At 67.9% G+C, this 25,157-nt stretch overlaps 8 protein-coding genes across 8 annotated transcripts in view; 2 read left to right on the top strand and 6 right to left on the bottom strand.

Annotated features, from left to right (window-relative positions):
* The window catches only part of CHLNCDRAFT_144921 (hypothetical protein), a gene marked incomplete at both ends in the record, with an annotated part of 2,062 nt that extends 130 nt beyond the window's left edge, over positions 1–1,932 (bottom strand). The window contains 6 exons of the mRNA XM_005848231.1: positions 138–429; positions 731–861; positions 1,085–1,176; positions 1,408–1,519; positions 1,672–1,707; positions 1,837–1,932. Coding sequence (XP_005848293.1) covers positions 138–429; positions 731–861; positions 1,085–1,176; positions 1,408–1,519; positions 1,672–1,707; positions 1,837–1,932 — 759 coding nt within the window. The remainder of the gene's footprint in view (positions 1–137; positions 430–730; positions 862–1,084; positions 1,177–1,407; positions 1,520–1,671; positions 1,708–1,836) is intronic.
* An 857-nt stretch (positions 1,933–2,789) lies between these two features.
* Positions 2,790–3,986, bottom strand: CHLNCDRAFT_144920 (hypothetical protein; the record flags this gene model as incomplete). The annotated part of the gene is made up of 5 exons (XM_005848230.1): positions 2,790–2,815; positions 2,945–3,092; positions 3,263–3,346; positions 3,478–3,575; positions 3,737–3,986. The coding sequence occupies 5 exons, from the start codon at positions 3,984–3,986 to the stop codon at positions 2,790–2,792; spliced, it is 606 nt and encodes a 201-aa protein (XP_005848292.1).
* Positions 3,987–4,742: 756 nt separating this feature from the next.
* On the top strand, positions 4,743–6,529 carry CHLNCDRAFT_144919 (hypothetical protein; the record flags this gene model as incomplete). Its single annotated transcript, XM_005848422.1, has 7 exons — positions 4,743–4,948; positions 5,044–5,129; positions 5,237–5,410; positions 5,521–5,661; positions 5,859–6,032; positions 6,199–6,308; positions 6,437–6,529. The coding sequence occupies 7 exons, from the start codon at positions 4,743–4,745 to the stop codon at positions 6,527–6,529; spliced, it is 984 nt and encodes a 327-aa protein (XP_005848484.1).
* A 725-nt stretch (positions 6,530–7,254) lies between these two features.
* On the bottom strand, positions 7,255–12,448 carry CHLNCDRAFT_22200 (hypothetical protein; the record flags this gene model as incomplete). The annotated part of the gene is made up of 16 exons (XM_005848229.1): positions 7,255–7,315; positions 7,510–7,589; positions 7,799–7,936; positions 8,101–8,302; positions 8,478–8,644; positions 8,834–8,968; positions 9,105–9,248; positions 9,438–9,515; positions 9,712–9,802; positions 10,022–10,131; positions 10,336–10,486; positions 10,755–10,879; positions 11,159–11,341; positions 11,540–11,717; positions 11,863–12,108; positions 12,252–12,448. 16 exons carry the CDS (start codon positions 12,446–12,448, stop codon positions 7,255–7,257), a joined length of 2,286 nt encoding a protein of 761 aa, XP_005848291.1.
* Positions 12,449–12,912: 464 nt separating this feature from the next.
* CHLNCDRAFT_48744 (hypothetical protein) lies at positions 12,913–14,990 on the bottom strand (the record flags this gene model as incomplete). Its single annotated transcript, XM_005848228.1, has 7 exons — positions 12,913–12,968; positions 13,109–13,307; positions 13,475–13,527; positions 13,710–13,902; positions 14,466–14,539; positions 14,662–14,729; positions 14,839–14,990. 7 exons carry the CDS (start codon positions 14,988–14,990, stop codon positions 12,913–12,915), a joined length of 795 nt encoding a protein of 264 aa, XP_005848290.1.
* A 1,610-nt stretch (positions 14,991–16,600) lies between these two features.
* CHLNCDRAFT_22514 (hypothetical protein) lies at positions 16,601–17,182 on the bottom strand (the record flags this gene model as incomplete). The annotated part of the gene is made up of 2 exons (XM_005848227.1): positions 16,601–16,682; positions 16,878–17,182. Coding segments are annotated over 2 exons (387 nt in total), but the record flags the coding sequence as incomplete, so codon positions are not given.
* A 431-nt stretch (positions 17,183–17,613) lies between these two features.
* On the top strand, positions 17,614–19,237 carry CHLNCDRAFT_144915 (hypothetical protein; the record flags this gene model as incomplete). Its single annotated transcript, XM_005848421.1, has 5 exons — positions 17,614–17,620; positions 17,941–18,141; positions 18,442–18,588; positions 18,784–18,940; positions 19,072–19,237. 5 exons carry the CDS (start codon positions 17,614–17,616, stop codon positions 19,235–19,237), a joined length of 678 nt encoding a protein of 225 aa, XP_005848483.1.
* A 945-nt stretch (positions 19,238–20,182) lies between these two features.
* The window catches only part of CHLNCDRAFT_144914 (hypothetical protein), a gene marked incomplete at both ends in the record, with an annotated part of 6,993 nt that continues 2,018 nt past the window's right edge, over positions 20,183–25,157 (bottom strand). Inside the window, 14 exons of the mRNA XM_005848226.1 lie at positions 20,183–20,227; positions 20,399–20,617; positions 20,821–20,985; positions 21,187–21,312; positions 21,510–21,791; positions 21,955–22,299; positions 22,473–22,754; positions 22,934–23,185; positions 23,411–23,539; positions 23,715–23,795; positions 23,999–24,184; positions 24,318–24,401; positions 24,557–24,745; positions 24,916–25,095. Coding sequence (XP_005848288.1) covers positions 20,183–20,227; positions 20,399–20,617; positions 20,821–20,985; positions 21,187–21,312; positions 21,510–21,791; positions 21,955–22,299; positions 22,473–22,754; positions 22,934–23,185; positions 23,411–23,539; positions 23,715–23,795; positions 23,999–24,184; positions 24,318–24,401; positions 24,557–24,745; positions 24,916–25,095 — 2,565 coding nt within the window. The remainder of the gene's footprint in view (positions 20,228–20,398; positions 20,618–20,820; positions 20,986–21,186; positions 21,313–21,509; positions 21,792–21,954; positions 22,300–22,472; positions 22,755–22,933; positions 23,186–23,410; positions 23,540–23,714; positions 23,796–23,998; positions 24,185–24,317; positions 24,402–24,556; positions 24,746–24,915; positions 25,096–25,157) is intronic.

Here is a 25,157-nt window from a genome sequence, read left to right as displayed (position 1 = left end):
CCGCCCTCGCCGCCGCCGCCGCTGCCGCCGGGCCTGCCGCTGCTGCCGCCCTCGGTGCGTGGCCGCTTGGCGCCTGGCGCGCCATCGTCCGACCGCGCCGTCCGCGGCGCGTCCCCCGCCCCCGCCGCGGTCCCCACCCCCGCCGTGTCGCCCGCCTGCCCCGTGCCGGCCGCCGCGGTGAGGATGTCCAGGCTGCTGCCCGCCCCCGCGGCCGCCAGCGCCTGCTGCCGCTCCGAGCCGCCGTCGGCGGCGAGGGTGAGGCGCACGCCGGCGCCGCCGCCCAGCGCCTGCCGCGCCGCCACTCCCGACTCCAGCGCCGACACACCATCATAGTCGGTGGCGCCCAGGCTGCGCAGGCCCATGCGCTGCTGCTGCATGCTGGAGGTATCCACCTCAGCTGTGAACAGGCCCTCAGACTGGAGGCAGGAGCTGCGGGGGCGGCGGCGGGAGGGTGGCGGGCGCAAGGCGCGCTCAGGGGCGGCGCCGAGAACGGGAGCGGCAGATGCGCCTCCGCCTCCGACCCGTGCGCCGGCCAGCCTGAAGCCGTGGCCTGCCAGGGAGCCGAGGCCTGCCAGCTCCCACCCAGCCCCAGCGCCCACAGCGTGCCCAGCACGGGCAGCTGCCGCCAGCGGGTGCCTGCCAGCATGGCACCCACCAGCCACCCAGCCACCCAGCCACACGCTCCTCCCCCACCCCACCACTACCTCCCAAGCACCCCCGCCACACTCACATGATCCATCCCACCATGCCCGCAAAGTTTACGTCCTGGTCTGTGAGGACCACCTCAAACACAGCCAGGCAGGAGCCGCGCTGGGCGCTGCCGTAGATGGGCATGAAGAGGGTGGAGTGGACGCGGCAGCGCTGCGGGGCGGGGGCAGGCGGGCGGCAGGGTGGCGCGGCCAGGTGAGCGTCGGGGTGGCACGGCTGTGCGTGCGTGCACGTGTACTTGCTGGGGAGCGAGGCGAGGCGCGCAGAAGCAGGCGAGCTGCAGGGGCGCCGGCGGCGCGGAGGCTGGCCGGTGCGCTGCCGCATGTGCACGGCAGGCGACACGGAGGCCTCGCAGGACATGCAGGCAGGCACCCACCTGCGCCTCTGCTGCCCGCAGGTACACGTGCTGGTCGTACCGCTGGACGTGCCCCGACATCTCCGGCTCGCCGCTGGTGAACACGCGGCCCACTGCTGTCGATGCACACAGCAGCAGCAGGCACACAGGCAGATCGGCGGGCACGCAGACGGCACCTGAAGCCAGCCACACGCTCGCACGCTGCCAAACCAAACGTGTGCTGCTGCTGCTGCTGCTGCTGCTGCTGCTGCTGCTGGCTTCATGGCGCTGCCTGCAGTCCGGCGCGCCTCTGCGTGCCCAAATGGTGGCAGCGCTCGCGGCTGGCCGAGCGGCGGCCCACGCACCTGCCCCCATCTGGTGCGTCTTCGTGACGTCTGTGGAGAACTTGTACTTGCAGGAGATGCAGCGGAAGAGGGCCAGCAGGTCGCCCACGCCATTGATGGAGTAGGGCAGGCCCTGCAGGCGAGGCGAGCAAGGGGAGGCGGCACATGGTGGGTGGCGGCGGGGCGGCGGCCAGTGCGGGCCCACAGTCGCTCTCTCCGACACTCAATCGGCTCTGCCTGGCGACGGTGGGAACCAGGGGGGGCGCTCGCCTGCGTGTTAAGCACGATGCTGCCGTCCTCCCCAGCCTCGGGCATCCATATCTGCACGGCAGCAAGTGGCTCGCCCCCCAGTGGATCAGGGGTGCTGCGGAGTAGCCTGGCATGCAAAATGGCGCCGCAAACCTGCTGCAATCCAGCCGCACCGCGGGACCCCACTGCACCTCCACCCACCTGCGCCAAGCTCCCGGTGCGAGAGCTTGAAAGCTGGCCTCCAAACTCTGAAATGGCCCTCGCTAGCTTCGCCGCAATCGCTCCGCGGCTGGCCATTTCTGCACCGCTCAGCGCCCAGATGCCGCCATGCACGACAGTAGGGGCTGACAGAGTCGCAGGAGGGGCGCTGAGAGCTGCAGGACAGTGGCGGCGTCAGAGGAAGCGTGCCGTGAAGAGCTACTGGGGTTAGGGTGGACGCAATTCCTCGACTGGAAGGACAAATGTGCTGGGAGGGGGGAGGACTGGCGAGGCGCATATGTGCCCGATGAGCTGGCGGCTGGGTCTCCAGTTCCTCATGACATTGCGCCTTGGCCTTTCCTTTGCCATGCCATCTACCAGCACACGCACAGCTAGGGGGTGCAGGGAGGGCGTCCCGAAAGCAGGCCATGCATGGTCATGCCGTGCTCTGACTGTTCAACACACGCTAGCTGTCGGCATCAGTTCTAGCGGCTCCGATCCCGATCAACACATGCCACGATTGGTGGTACGGCCGCAGAGACCAGTGGGCCCAGCGCCTGTACTACGGGTTCAGCCAGCTGCCGCTCTCTCTCGCTTGCTCAGGTGCCCGCCAGCGGGCACCTGAGCAACATTGTGGAGCAGCAACATTGTGGAGAACTCCAGCATCCAATGCGTCATGCTATCAAAAGAACTGCTGGGCAGCGCCAGGCGGCAGCGGCGCAACGTCTAGTTTGCAGCTGCTGCGGTTGGTTACAGAACCACAGAGGCGCCCGTAAAGGGCGGTTCTGGTGTGATTGGTTATCAACAGGAAAACCCAAGGAAACAAGGCAAGGAACCGAACAAGGCATTCAATGATGATTTCAATCGACCTGCGCTTCCGCAGCGTGGCACCGAGGGCTGCAGGGTCGCCAGGGCTGAGCTGGCGGGGTTCAAGCGGGAGCCACGGTGCAAGCCGATCACTCGCTGCCATCAATGAAGCGGCCTGCAGGTGCAGAAGCAGTCTCATGTCATGTGCTGGGCAAACACAGCCCCTGCATGGGTCCAGCAGGCCTGATGCAGAGAGTCCCTGCCACGGACCAGCCAAACCACCGCCAGCCCAGAGCCAACCCACCGCTTGGCTTCTCGGCGGTGTTGGGCGTCTTGCCGGCGTTGCTGGCATCGTACTCGCCCACCATGGGCAGCCCCGCAGCAAACCACCTGAACACGCCGCCGTCAAGGTGCTTCACGCGCTCGGCGGGCAGCACCTTGCTGGTCACCACCTGCACGTGGCAGGGGTGGGGTGGGCGGGGATGGCAACCACGGTGAGATGTGGCGCTCAGGATGAAGGGTGGTCAAGCGCTAGGGCAGGTGGAGAGCTGGGCGGGACCGCACACAGCTCCTGCCCTGTCTGGCTCGGTCCCCAGCATCCCACAACACTTGCCTTCCACACTGCCTTGAGGGAGCGGGACACCTTGCCCTGCGGGAAGTTGACGCTTGGCTCCAGGGTGCCTCCCGCTTCACAGGCCAGGATGGCCTGCAAGCCAGCGCACAGGCGCTGGTACCCACCGTGCAGGCAGCATGGAGACAGCTGCAGAGGCAGGCAGAAGGCCGCAGGCAGCGACCAGCAGGCATGCAGGGACAGAGGGAGGATGCGCTGCAGCTCACCGCCTTGCCGTCTGCCGCCGCCGCCGCGATCGTGGCTGCCAGCTCTGGGTTCACCTTTGTGGGAACCACGCCGTTGGCCTTGCAGGCAATCCACTTGCCTGCGGCCAGCCCATGCCAACGAGGCCGGCACCATGTGTCAAGCAGCCAGCCTGGACCAGTGCACCGCCCGACTCTGCGACGCTACCAAGTACGACAGCGGTCGGCCCAGCCCACTGGCCTGCCCCACCCAGCCCTCCGGCCCGCCAGCCTGCGCACGCACCCCATTCGCCGGGCGAGGAGGGCGACTCGATGATCAAAAAGGCGGGCACGTTGACGGCCCCCTTGGGGTGCGCCTGCTCGTGGTCCTGCTTGGGCCGCACATCGATCACCACCGCCTTGCCCAGCTCAGACATGTCAAAGGCGTCCTCAGGGCTGAGGCTGTCCACGCCGGCAGCGGTCAGGTCGGCGTAGATTGCATTCCAAGGCGGCAGCTTGGTGTCGGCCTGCACAGACAGGAAGGGGGGTGGCATGGCACAGGTTGAGCAGGAGCAGCGGCTGCTGCAAGCCTGCAAGCATGATCGACGGCGACAGTGTGCTTGTGTGCATGCACTTGTGGCGCGGAGCAGGAACGTGCCTTGGCGTCCACAGCGGCGGCGGTGGCGCGCAGCTGGCGACGAGGCGCCGCAACCCGACGGGGCGCCGCGGCGGCGCGAATAGGCCGGGCACTGCAGCACGGTCGGCAGGTCGCCGCCACAACTGATGTTCTCATGATTGTGCACTGCATGGCGGTCGTTCCAGCTCCAGGCGATCGGGTGGGAGGTTGTGCAAGGGGGAGGTGTTCACAGGCTGACAATCGCGATGTAGGACCTCTGCACAGTCCAATTAATGCCTGGATGGGCTGTTCTCGCTCCCCGTGAGATCATCAATCTGCCAGCTCGCACAGCAGCCTCCTCATGGCCCACACCCCACGCACGCTCTCCACAACCTCAGCTTTCGCATTTGCGACGCTCGTAGGACGGAGGCAACACGGAGAGATGCTCGGGCTTTCTCGGACCGCTGCTGTTGCGGCGCAACCAGCGGGTTGCCGCCAAGCCACGCCCCTCACAAGACCACGGCACACCAGGATAGCTGTCGGAAGCAGAGTGCGGGCAGCAGCAGGCAGCGGCAGCGGCAATGACCCCACCACCCCACCGCCCCCACCACCCAATCCGCCGCTGACCCCGCCGCAGCTGAGCCAGCGCGCCCTGGTTATGAGCAGTGCTGTCTCGACTGCGCAGCCGGATGACATGTCAGCAAGCAGCAGTGGCAAGGAGGAGGTCGGCAAGTGGGCGGAGCAGTATCGATGCCAGCCGAGCAGCCGCGCCAGCAGCAGCGGCGCCAGCAGCGGCGGCGCCGGTGGCACAGAGGCGTTCATGCTGCCGCTGATGACGCTGTCCAAGTGCAAGATGCCCACGGAGAGTGTGCCGCTGCAGATCTTTGAGCCGCGGTACAGGTGGGTGGTGGGGAGGTCGGCTTGCACAACACCCATCGACACCGTTTCGGCCACCTTTGTCGTCACGGCGCCAGCGCACGCTGCCATGCCTGCAGGCTGATGTTCAAGCTCGTCAACCAGAGCGCCAGCAGGCGCTTTGGCGTGGTGCTGGCCGACAAGAACAGCGGGCTGATGGAGAGCGGTGAGCTGCGTTGGATGTGGGCACGCGGCACACTCCCAATGCTGCGGGCTTGCCCCTGGCTGGGCGGCAGCTCAGACCCGCCGCCGCAGTGCCGCCCCGCCCTGCAGTGGGCGCTCTGTGCGAGCTCACGCACTTTGTGACCGTCCCGGAGCGGCGGAGGCTGTTCATCAATGCGCGCGTCATCGGCCGCTTTCAGACGCAGCGCGTCGTCAGCGACAAGCCCTTCCTGGCAGGCAAGCCGGCGGGGCCCGGGACGGTGGTGCTGGTCCATGTCTGCGAGGGTGCACGGTGCCTGCTGCGGGCCTGCGGCGGCGCCTCGCTCCCGGCTACGCCTGCCCTCCGCAATAGGCCGCCATGTGGCTTGCCGCCGCCGCTCCTGCACCCCGTGCAGTACTGGCGGCACAGTATGGCGACCAGGGGCCACAGGAGGTGGCAGAGCAGCTGCAGCTGGCGGCGCTGGAGCAGCGGGTGTGGGACATCATGCAAGACATCAAGGGGCTGGCCGGCAAGCTGTTTCTGGCGGAGAAGCTTGGTAGGCGGGGCGGGGCGGGGCGGCGCTATCTGCTTGGTGGCCGCTGCTGCGGCCGGTCTCCAATCCACCCCCCCATTTTGCTGTCTGTTTGCAATAGCAAACCTGTCAAGTGGGCGAGTGCGCCACCCACACTAAGCCATATGCGCCGCCCACTAAGCCACTGCTTCCGCCCCTTCCTCCTGCCCCCTGCCCGCCAGGCAACGACATCTTCAGCCTGGAGACGCGGCGGTGGAGCCCCGATGCCGCGGCGCGGGCCGGCGTCGCCACCGCTGCGGGCGCGGACCCAACCCTGATGCGCATGGTGGAGGTGGCGGGACTGCTGGGTGATGCGCAGACCATGGCTGAGCGCACCACCGAGTACCTGTGCAGCGGTAGGAAGCCCCCTTGGGAGGCCTTGGCCGCTGCCCAACTCGGTTGGCAGCATGCCGGCCGCACAGCAGGCAGGCCCCGACCCGGTGTGCTGTCCCCTCGTGAGGGCAACGAGCAGGGCAGTGAGTGATGCTGCCCCAGCCTGCCTGCCTGCCTGCCCGCTTGCAGACGCGCTGCGGGAGGTGAGCGACAACGAGCGGAGGGAGCGGTTCAGCTTTGCTCTGTCCCGCACGCTGGACTTTGGGCCGGAGCGGCTGCAGCACCTGCTCTACACCCAGGTGGGCACTAGGGTGTGTGGGGGGTTTGGGGCATCGAGTTTTGCCCCCTGCGCGGCAGCTTCATGCCGCCCAGTGAGCTGGCGGCGAACACTGCGGGGTGCTCACCTGGCGTGTGGCACTCCCTGCAGGACACGGCGGAGCGACTGCGGGCGGTGGAGGAGCATCTGCTGGAGGGGCGGGCCTACCTGGCGGCCAGGAGCACGCTGCGGGACATGTTCTGAACAGCAGGCCAGCCTGCCGCACTCTTACCGGGCGTGGACAGCAACACACATGTATTTTGAATCGCGCTGAAGATTATAAAGCGCGCATGTACATGAACAGTTGATGTAAAGCTGTACAGGATGATCTCGAGGAGGCATGATGCATGGCGCAGCGAGCAGCAGGTTGCGGCAAGCAGCAGGCACCTAGTCGCCGTGCTACCGCCTGTGAGGGTGGGTGCCCTGCTTCATCGGGGCGCGGTTCCGTGGCCTTTCATGAAATTCTCCGCTTCTGAATTGGAGCTGGAAGTACGCACCCGAGCAGCACTTGCGCATCTTTGCAACAATTTGATTGTGGCAGTTAAACGATTGAGCATTCAAAAGAGATTGGCAGAAACAGTCTGCTATCTTTGATAAGAGCGCGGGGCATGGCAAAAACAATGCAAGTTGTATCTCATCTCTCGAGGGGTGAATCGCGGGTGACAGATGAAGCAGGCAAAGAGGTGCACACAAGGCAAGGGCATGCGTTGTTCAATTGTGGTACCGCTCGTTATTCCTCTGCTACGGTGCAGCTGGGTGAAGCCGGAATGCAAGCCTGGCCGCGGTGGCATGCATACTGGCTACAGTCATACTGGCTACAGCCACCACGCCATGGGGCGCAGCATGCGCGCTTGGGCACACGGCTTCCCTCCCATGGCACTCAAGGCCGCCGTGAAGGCCATGGGCAGCTGGCAGCGGATGGGCGCCGCCTACTGCTGCTTCAGCACCTTGGAGCGGTACACGCCCAGGGCCCAGATAGGAAAGATGTTCCTGATGGGGGGGGGCAGGGCAGGGAGGCGGCGGCGCCATTCAGGGCAGGTGCACCACGGGCATCGCGCAGGGACGCGGGCATTGAGCAGCGGCAGAGCTCGCTCTAGCTGCGCCTACCCTCCCCCACCCCCTCCACATACACCGCACCAGCACACGCACACACATGTGTGTGCATGCACTGCCATCGCCCTCACCTGTAGTTGGCATAGGTGATCATGCAGTTGCGGTTGAACACGCCGCTTATGTGCTGCTGCGGCCAGTCCCCGCTCTCCTCCTGCGACACACGCAGCACGCATCAGCAGCCGCCAGTGGTGCTGGAGTCCCTCGCCCCGGGTGCCTGCCGCCAAACCAAGCCTGGCGGCCCCCGCACCTCGTCCAGCCACAGGCCCAACAGGCCGCAACAAGCCACGCCGGCCCCTCAGCCAGGCCCCTCCACGACACAAACCAGCCACAAACGACCGACACCCACCACTACCGCCGCACCTGCAGGCGGATGAGACACCGCGCCGCCGCATCCAGCGGCTTGCGGTCCACCTGCTCGTAGCCCGCCGCAAGCAGCGCCAGCATCGCCCACGCCGTGTTCACAGCGTGCGGCTGCTCTCCTTCCAGCTGACTGTATGCCTGCAATACCGCCGCCGCAGCACACCAGAGGAGGCAGGGTAGGCAAGCAGGTGAGTGTGTGTGCTTCGGGGGTGCGGCATGCCGCCAGCCAGCTGCCAGCCCAGCACCACCCAGCTCTCATGGCAGCATCCCCAGCAGCTCCACACCAGCCGCATGCCGCCCACCTTGTCCTGGCACGACAGGTAGCTCTCGCCCCAGCCGCCGTCGGAGCGCTGCTTCTGCAGCAGGAAGGCGCAGGCTGCCCGCGCCGACGCGCTGCTGCCGTGCGTCTCCCCGACCGCGGCCAGCGCCTCGCACCCAAACCACGTGCCATACGTGAAGCACACGCCCCAGTTGCCATACCAACTGCCGTCGGGGCGCTGGATGCTGCAGGCCGGCAGGCAGGCAGGAGCAGGGACGGGAGTGTTGGTGGGCAGCGGACACGGGCAGGGACAGGCGCGAAGTGCAGGAGCCAAGGGCCACAGGAGCCGCCTGGCCAGCCCAGCTGTAGCGCCCCAACCGGGCGCCCTCTGCCTTGTCATCCCACCCTGCCACCACCTACCTCTTCAGGTACTTGATGCCTCGGCGCAGCGCCGCGCCAATCTCGTGCGCGCGGTGCGCCGGGTAGCGCCCGGCAAACGCCGTCAGCGCTGTGATGCAGGCGGAGGAGCACTCCACGTGGTTGTAGTCCACCACAATCTCGCCAAATGTCTCGCTGGGGTTGATGATCTGGCGCCAGGCGGGCAGGGGGGGAAGGGGGGAGGTCACTTAGCAGCAGGGACCTGGTGCCTCAAGGGAATGGCTGTGTAAGGGAATGGCTGTCCGGAGTGCCCAGGGGGCGACGGTCACTGTTCAGCAACCCCCATCCATCCACCATTGCCCAGCCCTTCCCAACACACCCCACACCCCAGACCACACCTCCAGCATCTCAAACGAGCGCTTGTTTTCGTACGTAGCCCACCCGCCATCCCCATTCTGGTACGACAGCACCACGTTGACGCAGTCGCACAGCCGGGGCTCCGGGATGGGGGGGCCCACCAGCTTGGGATCCATCTGCGGCGAGGCCGGGCAGGTGGACAAAGGGGGGTGGATGGGTCGCCACCACGGAACAAAGGCGCGGGGTGTGGGAGCGCAGGGTGTAGGCACCAACGCGGAGCGCACACAGCGCACACACAAACGCAATTCGCACCTGCGCCAGCACCAGCGCTGCCTTGAGGCCCTCGCTGCTGCAGTCCGAGATGGGCCAGCCGTGGTCCCGGGTGGAGAAGGGCCAGGCACCCTTGCTGATGTGGCGGTAGTACTCAGACAAAGGCTGCTGTGCCTCCTCCACCACCTGCGCTCAGCGGCGGCGGCAGCAGCGGCGGCAACGAGGGTGGCGCTCCAGGCGCAAGCCAGCCCCGGCCGGTGGGCAAGCTGGCTGGCTTTGTTGCATGGCAGCCTGGCCGCAGCCCGCCAGGTGCCTCTGCTCCTGGCTGTGCTGGCACCCAGCTCCACCCAGCCGAGCAGCTACAGCCCCACCCACCTGCGACTGCTCAAGGTACTCGTGGGCCCGCTTGAGGCAGCGAGAGAACTCTCCCGCCATCCCAGTGGAGGCGATGGCCTGTGCCCCAACAGCAGCGTAAAGGCAGGGCAGGGCAGGTCGCATTGGGTGCATGTGGACTGGCAGGGCAGGACAGGGCGCGTGTGTATGCATGTGACAGGCAGGGCAGGGCACGCGAGCGGGCAGGTCTGCAAATCTCCGGCAGGCGAGGGAGCGACCGCTCCCAGCTGGCCGCGCCGCCACTCCCCGGTCCCACCTGCACCGCGAATGCTGTGTCCCACAGCTGGCTGCCGTTGTAGCCCTGCATCTTCATGCCGTCCTCTGCCACCCACAGGTAGTCAAGCAGCCTGCGGGGACGGCCAGGGTGTGTGCATGTGTGGTGGGTGGGTGGGTGGGTGTGGATGTTGGGTTGGATCGACTAGCACCGGAGATGGCTCCCAATCCCTCCCATCTGCCAGATCCCACAGCTGGCACCCGCCACCACCGCCGCAGCCGACCGCCACCACCATTAGCACCACCACCACCCCAGCCCGGCAGGCGCGGCCGCTGCTGCCCCTGCCCCGCACCTGGGCAGGTGGCGCTTGAATGCCTGGGAACCCGGGTCCTCAAACCAGCAGGCCAGCATGTTGATGACCTTGTTCACGGGTCCGATGTCCACATACCGAGTGTTCTCGTCCTGCGGCACCACACAACACACAGCATGCACAGCACAGCAGCCCAACGGCTGGTGGGATGGTCTGCCCATGGGGGCAGACGGTATAGGAAAGGAACCGCGGACGGCAGCACACGCGCGCACACCACGCCAGGCACCGGCACTCGCACCAGCGCTCGCACCGCCGCGTGGCCTCCCCCTTCCCCCGCTGCCCTCCCCGCTACCCACCTCATAGTGAATGTGCTTCATGCACTCCGCCAGCGCCGCGCCGCGCAGGCGCGAGCCCAGCAGCAGCGGCTCTGCCTTGTACAGCGCCCACCACAGCACGTCCTGGATGAGCGGGTGAGGGTAGTACAGGTCCTCCTTGGCGCACAAGTTCCTGCGGATGAGTGAGTGAGTCTGTGTGGGTTGGGTGGGCGGGTGGGTGGGTGTGGGGGGGTGTCAGTTGAACAGCGAGTGGGGTGTGCATGTGTGCGTGGTGAGGGTGTGGTGGTGGAGAGGCGCGGGGCTGCGTGAGTGAGTTGGCTGCGCCGTGGCGGGGATGCACCAGCAGGGTGGAAAGGGTGCGTGGCGAGCCGCGGTGGCGGCACACCGGGCCGCCGCCCCCTGGGTGCTCCCCGCAGCTCCCCGGCCCCCTCCCCTCCCACCTGGCCTGATTCCAGTCGATCTTGGCGTAGGGCAGCGGGTAGAGCTCCTGGCGCAGCGCTTCGGTCAGCGGGGTGGCGCGGCACGTGCCGCGCACGCCGTACACGTAAGACATGGGCAGGTAGACCTGGAAGTGCGGGGCAGGTGGGTGGGGGTTTGGGGGGCAGGGAGGGAGGTACATACGGCGGGGTCAGGAGGCAAGGCAGCCGGGAGGGAGAGACAGGAGGGCAGGGTGTCGGGAGGGAGGAGAGAGGCAGGAGGCAAGGGCGTCTCAAGCAGGGGGAGTCTGGATCATGCATGGCTAGAGCCAGCCGACTTGCAGCATGCGGCTGGTGGACCCCCAAACTGCACACAGTCACGCATCGCCGCCCCCTGGGAGCGCCAGCCTGCCCGCCCGCCCACCCACCATGCGGCAGTGGCACCAGAAGCGGCCCGGGTGCAGCCAGCCGATGCCCGTCCAGCTGGCGTAGGGCAGCAGCCACATCTCCGGCGACAGGGGGTTCAGCCCCTCCCAGCTGTACACGCCCAGCACCGCCAGCCAGAACTTGCCCCAGGAGGTGATGGCGTGGGCGCCGCCGCGCTCATGGATCTGCCGGGAGGTGGTGGAGGGTACGTGGTGCGTATGCGTGTGGTGTGGGTGGGGGGAGGGGGAAAGCGGCATGAGCATGGCAGCAGGCAGCAAGCCCAGCACACGCCTGCATTTACGCCAGCGGGAAGCCCTTCGTGATAACCAGAAATACAGGCCCAGCCAACCGGCCCGCCGCCCTGCGATCCTCGCTGGGCTCACCCATGTCCGCGCTGGGGCCAGCGTGGCGTCGTCTGGGCCCACCCCCAGCAGGCGCAGCGTGACGTAGCTCAGCACCGTGCCAAACATGGTGCTGGTCCCCTCAATGTGCAGCCCGTAGCCGCCGTCGGCGTTCTGGTGGTTGCGCAGGTAACGCACCATCTCGGCCTTGTGCTGCGGGCTGCGGGGGTGGCAGGCATGGGGCAGGCGTCGGGTGACATGCCTGTGAGGCCTCGGCCCGCCTGGCGCAGGAGGGCTCAGCCCAGCTGCTTGCAGGCTGCCCACAGGCCCAGAGCCCAGAGCCCACCACACACACGCACACACACCTGAGCACGCTGTCCAGGGTGCCGGTGGTGTACAGGGCGATGACCATGCCGGGCATGAGGAACATGGGCCCGCCGTAGTCGCCTGGCCAGTGCCCGTCCTCGGCCTGCAGGCCTTCATAGAAGGAGACGCCGTTGCGAAGCGCGGCCTCCACGGTTTCTGCGGCTGCTGGCGCGCTGCCGCCTACGCCTAGCCACGACTTGTCCACTGGGAAAGGCCCGCTGCGTCGCTGCCCCTCGCTCTGCAGCCTGCACGGAGGGGACCGCAGTGGATGGTCAGCACGGCTGGGGCGATTTGACGCCGCCAGGCGCCGCGGCGGGTGGCCAGCGGGTGGCGGCGGGTGGGCGGGAGCAGCCCCCGGCAGCGCCCATCCCGCAGCGCCATCGCCCACCTCAGCAGCTCATCGGCGCTGTGCTTCTGCTGCAGCCTGTTCTCCGCAAACTTGCGGCGCAGCTCCTCCGCCCTGGCCCGCTCCTCGGGGGTGCCCGCCTCAGGGTCGTAGACCCACACCTGGCGCCCCACGTTGCCGTTCAGGCTGTGCAGCAGCGGGTGGCCGTCGCTGTCCCATGCCGTCCTGAACTTCCACATCGGCTGTGGACCTGCTTGCAAAAATGGCACCTTCTCCACGGGAACAGGTGCCGTCTGGAGCTAACGGGAGGGCGGCGGCGATGCCAATTTGATCGCGATGGCCACCTGTGCTGACGCAGGCCAAGTCAGCGTTCGCCGCCGCCTGACGTTGACCAGCCGCTGCTGCACCAACTCCCGCCTGATTGTTGGGTGGCAGCTTTTCCATCTATGGGAGAGTTTCAGGGGGGGGATCTGACCCTAACCAACACAACAAATGTAGGAATGGGCCGAGCTCGATGCCGCGACAGATGCGTGGCGGCAGACGAGGGCGAAAAAATGTACCAAGGATGGAAACACAAATCATATTGCAGTGCCAAGGCTCGTATGTTTATTAGGGGGAGCACAACCAGCAGACTGGATGTGCGCATAATAATCGGTGAAGGAGATGAGGGGGAAATACACAAGCAGTTGCAGCAGCTCCGGTATCATAGGGTGAAGAGCAGCAGCGACGCTGCCATGACAGCCATCCCCACAATCACGCCTGCAGCAGGCGCGTGCGGGGGCAGGCGCAGGCATGGCTTAGCACCGCTCTCACCGCTCCTCTTCTGCCGGCTGCCATCCACATGTGTTGGACACCGCAGCAGCAGAGCCAGGCCCTCGCTCCCTGAGCCTGTCACTCACTTGTGGAGACCACGCGGTCGATTGCATCAAAGCGGAAGGCAGAGGGCAGCAGCTCCTTGAAGCTCACAAACACCATCATGCCCGCCACCAGCGAGAAGACGATGCCAAAGCTCAGCGGCTCCTCCTTGCTCAGCACCAGGTAGCCCAGCAGGCCCCCAAGCGGCTCCGCCAGCCCCGTCAGGCTGCCCCAGAAAAACGCCTGCGCGGCGGTGGTGGGCGGCGCAGGGCAGGCGCAAAGTGAGGTGGCAGCATTAGTGCCACCAGCGCAGCAGGCGCCAGCCAGGGCGCAGCACATACGAGCGCGCATTGTGCTGCTGGCAGCCTGGTGGCTGCCTCCCGGATGCATTCCCAGCCCAGCCCAATTACCTTCCACTTGCTGCCGGTGGCGTAGTAGATGGGCATGGCCACACAGATCCCCTCTGCAAGGCACAACCGCCCTATCATGCCGCCGGTCACAATTGCAGCACGGAGGGTGCCGACGCGGAGCTGCTCAACAGCTCAGCAGAGGGCAGCGGTGCCGTGCCGGCTGCGCCGCCCGTGTGGAGCAGATGCGAGCCGGCTCAGCGCAGGAGGCCAGCGGGCACAGCCCCGCCCTGCTCACCCGGGATGTTGTGTATCGCGATCGCCACCGCGATGCTGGCGCCCACCTCGCTGTCCTCCAGGGCCCCAACAAACGTGGCCAGCCCCTCTGGCACGTTGTGAAGCGCAATGGCCAGCCCCGTGACGATGCTCATGCGCAGCAGGTCGCGGGTGTGCGGGTCGGACTGCAGCACGGCCACCACCTCGGCGGGGGCCTGCAAAAGAGGGGTCACAGAGCGCAGGCGGCGGGGGTTGGGGCTAGGAAGTACGGATGGATGGATGGGGGGGTGGATGGCAGGTGGTGCGGATGCAGTCGCCAGAGCCAAAGACCCGGGGGACGGAGCACGGGCGCACGGCGCTGCACCAGGGCAGGGCTCACCGTGCCCGGCAGGATGTGCTGTGCAGCCTCGCCGGCGGGTGCGCCGTACACTTGCGCCGTCGGGCCGCAGCAATCTTCTGAGGTACTGCCCGCGCAGCAGGCCCCGCAGCAGTCGGGGTTGTGGCGGCAGCACAGCTCTGGCTTGCTGCAGCAGGAAGCGGCCTTGGGGTCGGCGTTGGCGCTGCCCATCTCGACATCCGTATCGCAGCCCGCGGAATCATAGTGGTGTTGATGGTGCAGCTCTATGCTGCCTGGCCGCGGCACATCGTTCCCCGCCTGTGAATGCGAGCAGATCAGGCCCGCCTGGCTGTTGGTGCTGGTGGTGGTGTGCGTGTCGTGCTGCCCGAGGTCTATGCGCCGCTGCTGGTACCGCGCCCCAAAGTGCATCAGCTGGTGTACCAGCGCCTCCAGGGCAGCTGTAGCCAGCATGCCGCCGAAGAAGCAGGCGGTGGCCAGCCGGTACGCCGCATTGCCTGGAGGCCAGCGCCAAGAGGCGACCGAACGCCTGTTACTGCAGTATAACTATATCAGAGCCCCGCAAGCAAGAATGCGGCGCGACAGCTGTCATCTGTAAACCATCAGCAGGTGCAAGCACCTGAGTAGCCCGCATCCTGGAAGGAGTCAATAGCGTTCTGGCTGAGGATCTCGGCAAAGACCACGTAGCTGCAATGGCGCACCCAATAGGTTCAGAAGTGCACTGGTGGCCAAAGGCGGTTCTAGGCATGAGGGGCATGCGCATGCCCTGCATGCGGCTGCCCGGCTGAGGCCTCACATCATCACTCCTGCCGCAAATCCCAGGGCGATCGCCAGCACGCGCGGCGAGGCAACTTTGACTGCAAACACGCAACTGGCGCCCAGGCTGCTCGCTGCTCCCGCTCCGCACACCATCGCAAAGGCTACCCCGACGTCCCCGGATGCCACCATTTTGCGTGGATGCACAAAACAGAGGAAGTGGCGGCGGCGACCAGCAGTGGGTGGGCAAACCGAGAGGCGACGCGATCGCTCAGCGATTTTGGCAAGGAAGGCAGAGCGAAATGCGCGAGAAGTGATAGCACCCGGGTTATCCAGGCCGCCAGCTGCGTGCCCGAAATGGCGTGTGCTCTGCTCACTTCACTCGAGCACTTTTGCATTTCGCAAGCAGTTTGTACCAGGTGCAGCTTGCAGCAGATGGATACTCTTATTACTTGTTGAGCGACAGCCAACAGCTTAGACGCGTGCTCGACGCGTATGCATGGCTGGGCAGCAATGCAACAGCCGCGCTTGGCGGCGAGACCCCAACGGAGCTTTTACAGCCGTGTGGATCCATTTGATCAAAGGCTCACGCCATCAAAGCTTGTACTTGCGCCTGATGCCCTCCAGCCTGCCCGCCAGCGCGCCGTCTGTCCCTGCCAGCTCCGGCTGCGCCGCATCCCACGCCGCCGCCAGCTCCGCCTTCTGCCGCGGCGGCACGCTCAGCAGGTTGATGTCAAAACGAGCGACCCCGGGCAGCCCCTCCAGCAGCGCCACCGCCTGCCCAGGCTGCTGCTGCAGCGCGGGGCGCAGCAGCGCGCCGGCGGCGGCCGCCAGCAGCCCCGGGGTGAGCGCCTGCTTCAGCAGCGGCGGCAGCTGGGCGGGCTGCAGGGCCAGCAGGTAGGCGGCCTGCCGCTGCGCATCACCCTTGAACGCCTTCCACGCCTTCTCAAAATCCACGCCTGCAGCAGGCAGGGAAGGGTAGGTGGCAAAACGTGAGGGATGAGAGACGGTACCCTGCTGCGGTCAGCAGGCAGGTAGGCTGGCAGCCAAACTGAGAGCAAGCAGCAAGGAGCACCGGCAAGCACACCTGTGCGAGGAACCCTAAGTGGAGTAGGGGCTGCTGCCGCGACTGCTGGCCGGGCAGGGGCGGGGCACGGCGCGGCCGCAGGCTGCGCAGCGGCTGCTGATCCAGCTGGCGCCATCACGGCCATGTGAGCGGTTGCCGGTGCTGCAGCAGGCTGCTGATCTTGGTCCATGGGTGCTGCCATGTCTGCACTGGAACAGACATCCTGCCGCTCTGCAGGCAGCTCTGCAGGCTGCTGGCGATGGGGGCTAGCTACCTCCTTGGCCTGCTCGCCCGCTGCCTCGGCGCCTGCCTGCTGCTCCTGCTGCTGCTGCTGCTGCTGCTGTGGCGGCGGGGCCTGCTGCTCCACCAGGTCTGGCATGCTGTCGTCCCCATCCACCGCCTCTAGTACCTGAATGGATGCTGTCGGCGTGGCCGGCGACAGGTGCTGCCCCGACAGCAGCGGCGTCTGCTCGCCCTGCCCAGCCGCCCCCATTCCAGCCGCCCCGTCGCCCGCCTGCACCCTGGGCTGCCGCTGCACGCTGGACACCATGAGAAGCTCCTCGGCACCGCCACCAACCGCCCCCGCCTCTGCACCTGCTGCCTCGCTTGCCACAGCAGCTCCTGACGGCGCCGGCGCCACCCGCACAGCCAGCCGCTCGCTGCGGCTGGGGGCCTGCAGGCCGCCATCCCGCAGCACCTGGCGCACACACTCTGCGCGGTCGGCTGCCGCCTGCTTGTTGCTGGGCTCCAGGCGCAGTACCGATTCGTGGTCCTGCACAGCACCCAGCAGGTCGCCCAGCTGGCGCCGCGCGGTGGCCCTGCGGCAGCATCGGGACCAGCAGCGGAGTGCGGCGGTGGGGGCCAGGCAGCGGAGGCAGGCAGCAGAGGAGGCAGGTAGTGGAGGCAGCGCTGGGGAGCAGCGTAGGGCCAGGCCTCACGGGGCTGCTGCGTGCGCTGCTGGTCTGGGCAGCAGCGCCCAGCGCAGCGCTGGCGGCCCCAAGGGACATGCCCACCTGCGCTGATAGGCCTTCACATACAGGGGGTCCAGCCTGAGCGCCTCCCCGCAGTCCGCCTCTGCCTCCTCGTGCTGCCCCAGCTTGAGGCGCGCCATGGCGCGGTTGGCGGCTGCCAGGCAGGTGGGCTGCAGCGCCAGGCTGGCGGTGTAGGCCTCCACGGCCTGGCGGTAGCGCCCGCGCTTGAAGTGCTCGTTCCCGGCATCTTTCCACCCCTCGGCGCTGGCGGGCGCCGCGCCGCCGTCGGCGGCCGCCGGCGGGCTGGGACCCACCGGCACCGTGACCCGGGCCTGCGGGATGGCCATGGGCGCGCTGGCGCTGCTGCGCGGCCCGCCGCTGCCGCCTGCGCTGGCGGGCCGGGTGCTGTTGACCGCGGCAGAGCCGCCCTGCTCCTCTCCATCTTCCGACAGAGCCGCATCTACATCGAACTTGTCCCACTTGGACCTGTAGTGCTCGTATGTGTGGGCAGCAGGGTGCCGTGCCGTGCTCGCAGGCCCTGCCTGCTGCTCCTGTTGTACAGCGCCGCTGCCGGCGCTTTGACCGGCGGCAGTCGCGGCGGCGGGGGGTGCTGCTTCGGCTGCCAGGCCCTTGCGGCCCGCCTTCTTCGTGGCGTCTTTGCTCCAGTTGAACAGCTCTTTCGTGAGCTCCTGCAGCTCCTCTGCAGACAGCTTGGCGGCCTGCTGGGCCTCGAAGCTGGCGGCGTGCGCCATCGGCGCTGCTGGGCTCGGCTCAGACTATGGGATGTACCTGGAATGGCTACAGCTGATCAGCGCAGCCAATTGGGCCCCAGAGTTTGGGGCAGAACCGCAGCACTCTCAGCATTTGGCCTCATCGCCGCTCATTCAGCCATCGGATCTCGGTATCGCAACAGTGGATGCCAATTCAATCGGTCGCAGCAAACAGCACACCATGAGCGCGCTCCAACACCCCACTCTCGCCAGGCCGCCACGGTGCTTGCAGCTGCCGTGCCGAGCCGAGCAGGCCAGTCCGGCTGGCAGCACGCACAATGCGCCCTCCAGCAGCCGGCGAACCGCCCTGGGCGCCGCATTGCTGCTGCCCGCAGGGGCGGTGCTGGCGGCGGCTCGCCCCGCCGTCGCCGACGAGCTTGCAGTGGCATCAGCAGCAGAGGCAGAGGCTGTGGTCGTGCCTCCTGTCCTAGACGTGATCAGCTGGCCGCAGTGGGTGGACCGCAACTTCAGTTTCAGCTACCCGCCAGGCTTCAAAGAGGTGCAGGATCTGTCGTATGCCGCGCCACCCCGGCCGCGTGCGGGAACAGGCAAGCAGGTTGCGTGCTTGGGCTGGGCTGGGAGAGCCGATTGGCTGGCCATGCCTGCTGGCACTGCTGCACGACACGCAGAGCAGAGTGCCATTTGCTGCCTTGGCGGGGCACTGCGGAAGGACGTCCCAGTGGGCGCCTTTCATCTGCCGCCTGCGGAATGGCGGAATGGCACGCCTCCCTGCTGAGGCCTGCCTGCCAACAGCCTTCCCGTTCCCTGCGCTGCTCCCTTTAGCCCTTCTTCACCCCTCCTGCTCCCCTCCCTCCTCCTTCCTTCCCCCGCTGCAGACCAGGTGGCGGAGAACCCGCTGAAGGCCGAGGTGCGCGGCGAGGGCGGACAGCAGCGCATTAATGTGGTGGTGAAACAGACCACCGCCTTCAAGCGCACGCTGCTCCAGGTCACAGGCAAGCAGGGGGCGGGCGCGCAGGCTGGCGGTGGCGCTCGGCGGTGGTGCCTGGTTGTGGGTTGCGTGTGGGTGTGGCAGGCTGGACTGGTGGGCAGCCCAGGATCTGCCCTCGCAGAGGACCTATACATCTGTCGGGCCACATAGCCACATACACCCACACTCGGCCACCACCAACACGCACACACACTCACCGGTGCTTCCCCGCTCTCCCGCCTCCCCGCAGACATCTCCCAGCTGGGCGACCCGCGGCAGGTGGCCAACCTGCTGCTGCCGCCGGGCGCGGTGGTGGCCTCTGTGTCGGCCGCTTCTGTGGCGCAGCCGCCCAAGGACACGGGCACGCTGCTGGGCACGATCCAGCGGGACCCGGTCAGCTACTACAGGTGAGGGCCAGGGCCAGGGACTGTGCTGGCTGAGCTGGCTGAGCAGCATTCTGTGGTGGTGTGGGGAAGCTCAGCACCTGTGGTAGCTCAATACCGAGCCCTTGCTTGCCTTCTGCTGCATCTCCTTGCAGCTACGACGTGCTGCTGCCAGACGGCACGCGCGTGCAGCTGGCGGCGGCGGCCCAGCTGGGGCGGCTGTACGTGCTGGCGGCCTCGGCGCCCGCAGGCCAGTGGCAGGAGGCGGGGCCGGCGCTGAAGGAGGCGGCAGCCTCGTTCCGCCTGCGGTACAAGGTGTGACGACAACTTCAACAGTTGCCCTTCTTCTTCTGAGCGAATTTGAGCGAGTCCACATTGCTGGCCTGCATTTGCGCTGCTTACTGGGTATTACAGTGAGTGCGCAGCGGCGCTCCGAATAAAATGCTGCTTGTTGTCAGATCGGATCATCAAAGCATCCAATGAAAGGTATTAGTATCAGCGCGGGGTGGGGGAAAAGGGGGCTGCTCACGGCTGCCAGTTGATCTTTTGGTCCCGGAATCAGTCAAACGAAAGGGCACGTGGGTCAAAAGTGTTGGTACAGAGCAACGTGAGGCGCTAGCTGGTGGGGGTGCGGACAAACTGAAAGGCTTCGTAGTAAGAGTGAGGGTATGGCGTGGCCTGGCCACACACACACGACAACACGGCAAGGGGAGGGGGCGGGGCACACACTCTCCCGCCCCAGACAACGGGTGGACATGCACGGCCAACCAAAAATTGGGGCTCCGATGCAGAGAAAGCGCGTGTGCTGGATGCGGCTGGATGTGGGGAAGCGACAGTGGGCATCCAGTCACCAAAATCCGGCACTCCTGCCAGCCGTCTGTACAGATCGGCGACGGCTGGGCATTGGCCAGCAGGTTTGGAAAACGCAAAAATAGGAGTGCGGGCCGTGCTTGGTGAGGAAGGGCGAGGAAGGAAGGACCAGATGCGCCCGCAGCAGGAGGGCTGGGCAGGCATGCGGCCAGGAGGGTCCGCTGCTCTCAGTCACCAGTACCGCTGCTGGGAGCAGGAAAACAATTTGCAGCGACAGATGGGGTTCCTTTTCGGGGGATTGGAGATTCGCGCAAGATAGCGGTGTGTGTGGGGTGGCGGCCGCTGCCTGTCGCTGCACCAGCTGCGGCGGCAGCGGCCAGCCCCAGAAGAATACAGGGATACAGTGGGGTGTGGAGCGGTGCTGGTGTGGTGCTGGTGCGCAGGGGTTCACCCAGCCTACCACCGAGTGGCCACGCCGGCGGCCTTGAGCTGGCGGGCGTCCTGCAGAAGAAGGGGAGGGAAGAGGGGCCGAGGGCGTTTCAACCGCAGGCAAGCGCACACAAAGCAGCAGGGCTCGACCCTGGTCCGCCACGCCACGCCAAGCCCAACGCATGCCGCCAGCCGCCGCACCACAGCGCCCCAAGCCAGCGTCGCAAGCAGCGTGCCCCCCACCTCCAGCGCCGCCGTCCAGGCCTTCTCCAGGAGCGCGATGCGGGCCTTGGCGGAGGAGGCCACCAGCGCCTGCGCCTTGGCGTCGCTCTGCGCCTGCTCCAGCTGCTTGGTCAGCGCCGAGGCGCGCTCCAGCTGGGAGGTCAGCGCAAACGCCTCGCGCTGGGAGTGCGCCAGAGCAGACTCCAGGCTGCGCTTCTCCAGCTGCAGCATCTTGGCGTCCTGAGGAGGCGCGGGGCAGGGAGGGGGAGGGGAGAGACAGGCAAGATGGGATGAGCGTGGGTGCGAGGGGTCGGCCAGGTGCTGCGGCTGGTGGGCCCGAGGAGCACACGTGTGCCCCACTCATGGAACAGCACGCAGCAGCAGCGACGGTGCAGCAAGGTGCAGCGGGGTAAGGCCCACAGGCAGGGCGCCCCGGGCCTCACCTCCAGAGCCGCGGCCCAGGACTTCTCCAGCAGCGCGTTGCGCCAGGCGGTGGAGGCCTGCGACGACTTGGCAGCGGCAGCCTCCCTGCGCGCCTCCTCCAGCTCGGCGGCCAGCTCGCTGAGCTGGCGCGCGTCCACGCGCTGCGTGCTGCGCACGGCGTGCAGCTGCAGCAGGCGCGGGCAAACAGCAAAGGCAGGCGGCGCGTCAGGCCGGGCCAACCATGCAGAAGCCAGCTGGATCAGCGCACGGCCTATGCAGGGCAGCGGCACGCGGAGCCAGGCACACGCAGGGGGGAGCCTGTGCAGAGGGGGCAGCGTGAACGAAGCCCAGCCACCGCCGTTCGGTGCCGCGCCAGCTCAGCTCACCTCTGCCTCCAGCTCATTGGCGCGCTGCTGCTCGGCGGCGGCGTGGTCCATGGCGGCCCGCGCCAGCTCAGCCTCCTTGCGCGCCTCCACCAGCTGGGCAGCCAGCTGGGCAGCCATGTCAGACGCCTGCATGGCCAGGAGTAGCGGCGGCGGCACCGTAAGCCACTTGCGCACGGCTTGCTTGCAGCAGGGCTGCTGGTGTGGGGCCATGGCGCGGCATCCCCAGCTCACGCGCCAGCTGCTAGCACCAAACAGCATGGCTGCGCCCCGGGACTGGCTGGCGGCCCCATACGCCTAGCTCCCTTGCACCAGCCCAGCCGCACCTCCTGCTCCAGCTCAATCGAGCGCCGGTGCTGCGCCGCGGCCTCCTCCACGGCGGCATGCGCCGCCGCCGCCTCGCGCTGCGCCGCCTCCAGCTGGGCCACCAGGTCGGCGGCCTTGCCGCTGAGCTGCTGCTGCTCGCGCTGCGCCGTCGCCAGCTCAGCCTCCAGCCTGGCCGACCGCAGGGATGCCTGCTCCGCCTCCTCCCACGCCTGCTGCGCCGCCTCCGCGTCCTTGCGGGTCGCCAGCAGCTGCGCCGACAGCTGGGCGGCCAGGGTGCTGGCCTGCAGCACAGCGGGGAGGCAGGGCAGGGGGAACAATCGAGGCAAGCGCATGCCCAGGCTCCCACCACCACCACCACCAAGAAGCACCGCATGCGGCATTTTTCCTGAAGTCACGACCGTTGGCTGAGGCCAGCATCAACAAGCACACAGCCGCCAAGTGCACCTCGTGCTCCAGCTCGGAAGAGCGCTTGTGCTCGGAGGCGGCCGCCTCCATGGCCGCCTTGGCGCTGGCCGCATCCCGCCGCGCCTCCTCCACCTGCGCCGCCAGCGCCGCCGCCCTGCCGCTCAGCTCCTGCTGCTCGCGCTGCGCCTCCGCCAGCTCCTGCTGCAGCCGGCTGGCGCGCTGCTGCTCGGCGGCCGCCTGCTCGCGGGCCTCTGCCGCCGCGGCCGCCTCCTTCTGGGCCTCGGCCAGCTGGGCAGCCAGGCCCGAGGCCTCCTGGCGAGAGACCTCCAGCGCGCTCTCGGCCTGCAGCTTCTCATTCCGCACCAGCTCCAGCTCTTTGGCGTCCTGCAGGGAGCAGCAGGCGGAAGCACGGCGGCGGGGTGGGGAGCTGGGAGCCAGCGAGGAGTGGCAGGGGAGGCACGGGGGGCAGCAGCAGAGCGGCGGGCCAGGCGAGCGCGGCGGCCGGGCGCGGCAACGCAGGGCATGGCTGGTTGGCCGCGCCGCGCCGCGGCACGCACCTCCAGCGCCGCCGCCCAGGCGCGCTCCAGGACTGCGATGCGCCCGCGCGCGGCGGCCGCCTGCGTGGCCGCATTCTCCGCCTGCGCCCTGGCCGCCTCCAACCGCTCCTCCAGGGTGGACGCCTCCTCCTGCGACTCGCTGAGGGCGGAGGCCAGCTCCCGTGCCTTGCCCAGCGACTGCACCAGCGCCTCTTGGAGCTTGTCGGTGTCCTCGTGAGACTGCGCCAGCGCCTCCTGCAGCTCCTGCTGCCGCCCGACCTGCGTCTGCAGCTGCTTGGCCTCCTGCGGGGCCGGCCGGGTGGTGGGGTGGGAGGGCGGGAGCGGGGGCAGAGGGTGAGGGTGAGGGTTTGGCGGGCGGGAGCCCAGGCCGCGGCCCTGGCGCAAACACACATGCAGGCACGCAGGCAGGCAGGCAAGCAGCCAGGCAGGTAGGCAGGCAGGCAGGCGGGCGGGGCCCTCACCTCGAGAGCGGTGCTCCACGCCTTCTCCAGCACCGTGATGCGCCCCTGCGCGGCAGACGCCTGCGCCTGGGCGGTGGCCGACTCGCGCTGCGCCGCCTCCAGCCTGGCGGCCAGCTCCTTGGCTTGGTGCGCCAGCAGCAGCTCCTCCTGCTGCGCCGTGGACAGCACCGCCGCCAGCTGGGTGGCCTTGTCGGCCTGCGCCTCGTGCGCTGCCGCGTCAAAGCCCTCCTCCCACTCCCCGCTGAGGTACATCTGCAGGTACAGCCGCACCAGGAGCAGTACCACCACCATCCGATCAGCACCCCGGCCAGCCAAACGCGTGGCGATGCGGGCACACGGCCAGGGCACGGCCAGGGCACGGCCAGGGCATCGCGGCCCAGGCAGCCGGCAGGCACGGAGCCCAACCGCTCCCTCCCGCGGCTCAGCACACCACCCCCATTCATGAGTCCACCTCTGCCAGCCGGGCCTCCCCCACACCTGCAGGTCCTCCTCAAGCTGGTGCAGCAGCTGGTCCGCCGCCACCTGCGCATCCATGAGCTCCGCAGTCAGCAGCTCCACCTGATCCTGCGACTCCTGCAGCTGCTCCTCGGCAGCCGTGCGCAGCTTCTGCGGGGCGCAGGGGCGCGGGAGGGGCAGCCGTGCGGGTGGGCAGGGGCGAGGGGGGCGAACACATGGGCAGGGAGCAGGGCATGCGCTGTGCATTATTGAGGAATGCGCATGTCAACAACAGCGCGTGTGGTGCGCATCAACAACATGCAGGCCCGCCCTGCCCCGCACTCACCTGCTCCTCCACCTGCGCCAGCTTCACCGCCTCCATCTCGAGCGCCAGGTGGCGCTGCTGCGCCTGCAGCTCCTTGGACTCCTGCACACAGCCAGGGTGCAGCGCCGGGTCAGTGCCAGTTGCAGAAACAGACTGCGAAAATAGAAAGAAGCCCGCCGCTCGCAAGCCACACACACACATAAAGCACACACACAGACGAGTGGCAAGTGAGCTGTGCATGGGCAGCGCATGGGCAGCCCATACGCATACACAAATGGGCAGTGCAGGGCAGCCCAGACGCATACGCAGGCCGCCGCCGCCCGCACCGTGGCCGCCGCCGCCTTGGCTGCCTCCAGCTCCGCCACGCGGCGGCGCTCCTCTGCCACCATCTCCCGCGCCTCGGCCGCCTCGCGCTGCGCCTCCTCCAGCTGCAGCGCCAGCGCCAAATCCTCCTCCTCCAAGTCCGCCTCCTCCCGCTGAGCAGACGCCAGCTGCGGGCGCACAGGAGCAGGCAAGAGAGGCGGGCAGGTGTGGGTGAGGTGCGGGAGGGTAGGGCTCGGATGGGAGATCGCAGGCGGCACATCAATGCACAGCAGGAGGGCTGGCAGCGCGCGGGCTGCGCACCTCCTCCTCCAGCAGCGCCGCCCGCTGTGACAGCCGCTCCATCTCCTGAGCCGCCTCGGCCAGCTGGGACTCGAGGGTGGAGGCCTGCGGGGTGCAGGGAGGGGCGGGAGGGAAGCCGTGAGAGGCGCTGAGCACAGGAACGGCAGGCGCTTGCACACAGCAGAGCCAGGCTGCACACAGCTGAGCAGGGGCGGCGATGTGGTACCGCGGCCGCAGCAGCCTGCCCAGCGAAGCCGCACCTTGCCCTCTGCGGTCGCCAGCCTGCCCTGCACTTGCTCCCGCTCGGCGGTGGCCTTGTCCAGCTCCTCCTGCAGCTGCTCGGCAGCCGCCTTCTGCTTCTGCAGCGCGTCCACCACCTTGCTCTGCTGCCCCTTCACCTCCTCCGCCAGCTGCTTGGCAATCGCCGCGGCACGCTCCGCGCTGGTCACCTGCAGCCACAAGCAGCACGGCGCAGCACGGCGCACGCGTCCATCAGCCTTCCAGTCAGCGCCAGCAGAGCGCCAGTCGTCCAGCTGGCGCAAGGTGCCGGACCGGCGGCAGGGCGGCTGCGACGTCCAGGCGGCCCGATGCACTCGCCCCGCCCCGCCCAATGCCTCACCTCCTGCTTCAGCTGGTCGCGCTCCTGGCGCTCGCTCTCCAGGTCAGCCAGCGCCTGGCTGAGCTGCTGCTTGTAAGCCTCAATGTCGGCCGCCTGCTGCGTGGTCTTACCGCTCTGCCCCTGCGCCGCCTCCAGCTGCTGCCGCATCTGGGCCACCGCCGCCTCGGCCGCCTCCTTGGCCTGCGCCAGCTGCGCGGCGGCTTCCTCCTGGGCCGCCAGCTTCTTCCGCACCGCCTTGGCCT

Source organism: Chlorella variabilis (assembly GCF_000147415.1).
Source record: "Chlorella variabilis unplaced genomic scaffold CHLNCscaffold_8, whole genome shotgun sequence".
Classification (NCBI taxonomy): domain Eukaryota; kingdom Viridiplantae; phylum Chlorophyta; class Trebouxiophyceae; order Chlorellales; family Chlorellaceae; genus Chlorella; species Chlorella variabilis.
Note: the sequence above shows the minus strand (reverse complement) of the source record. Positions and strands in the feature narration are given on the sequence as shown.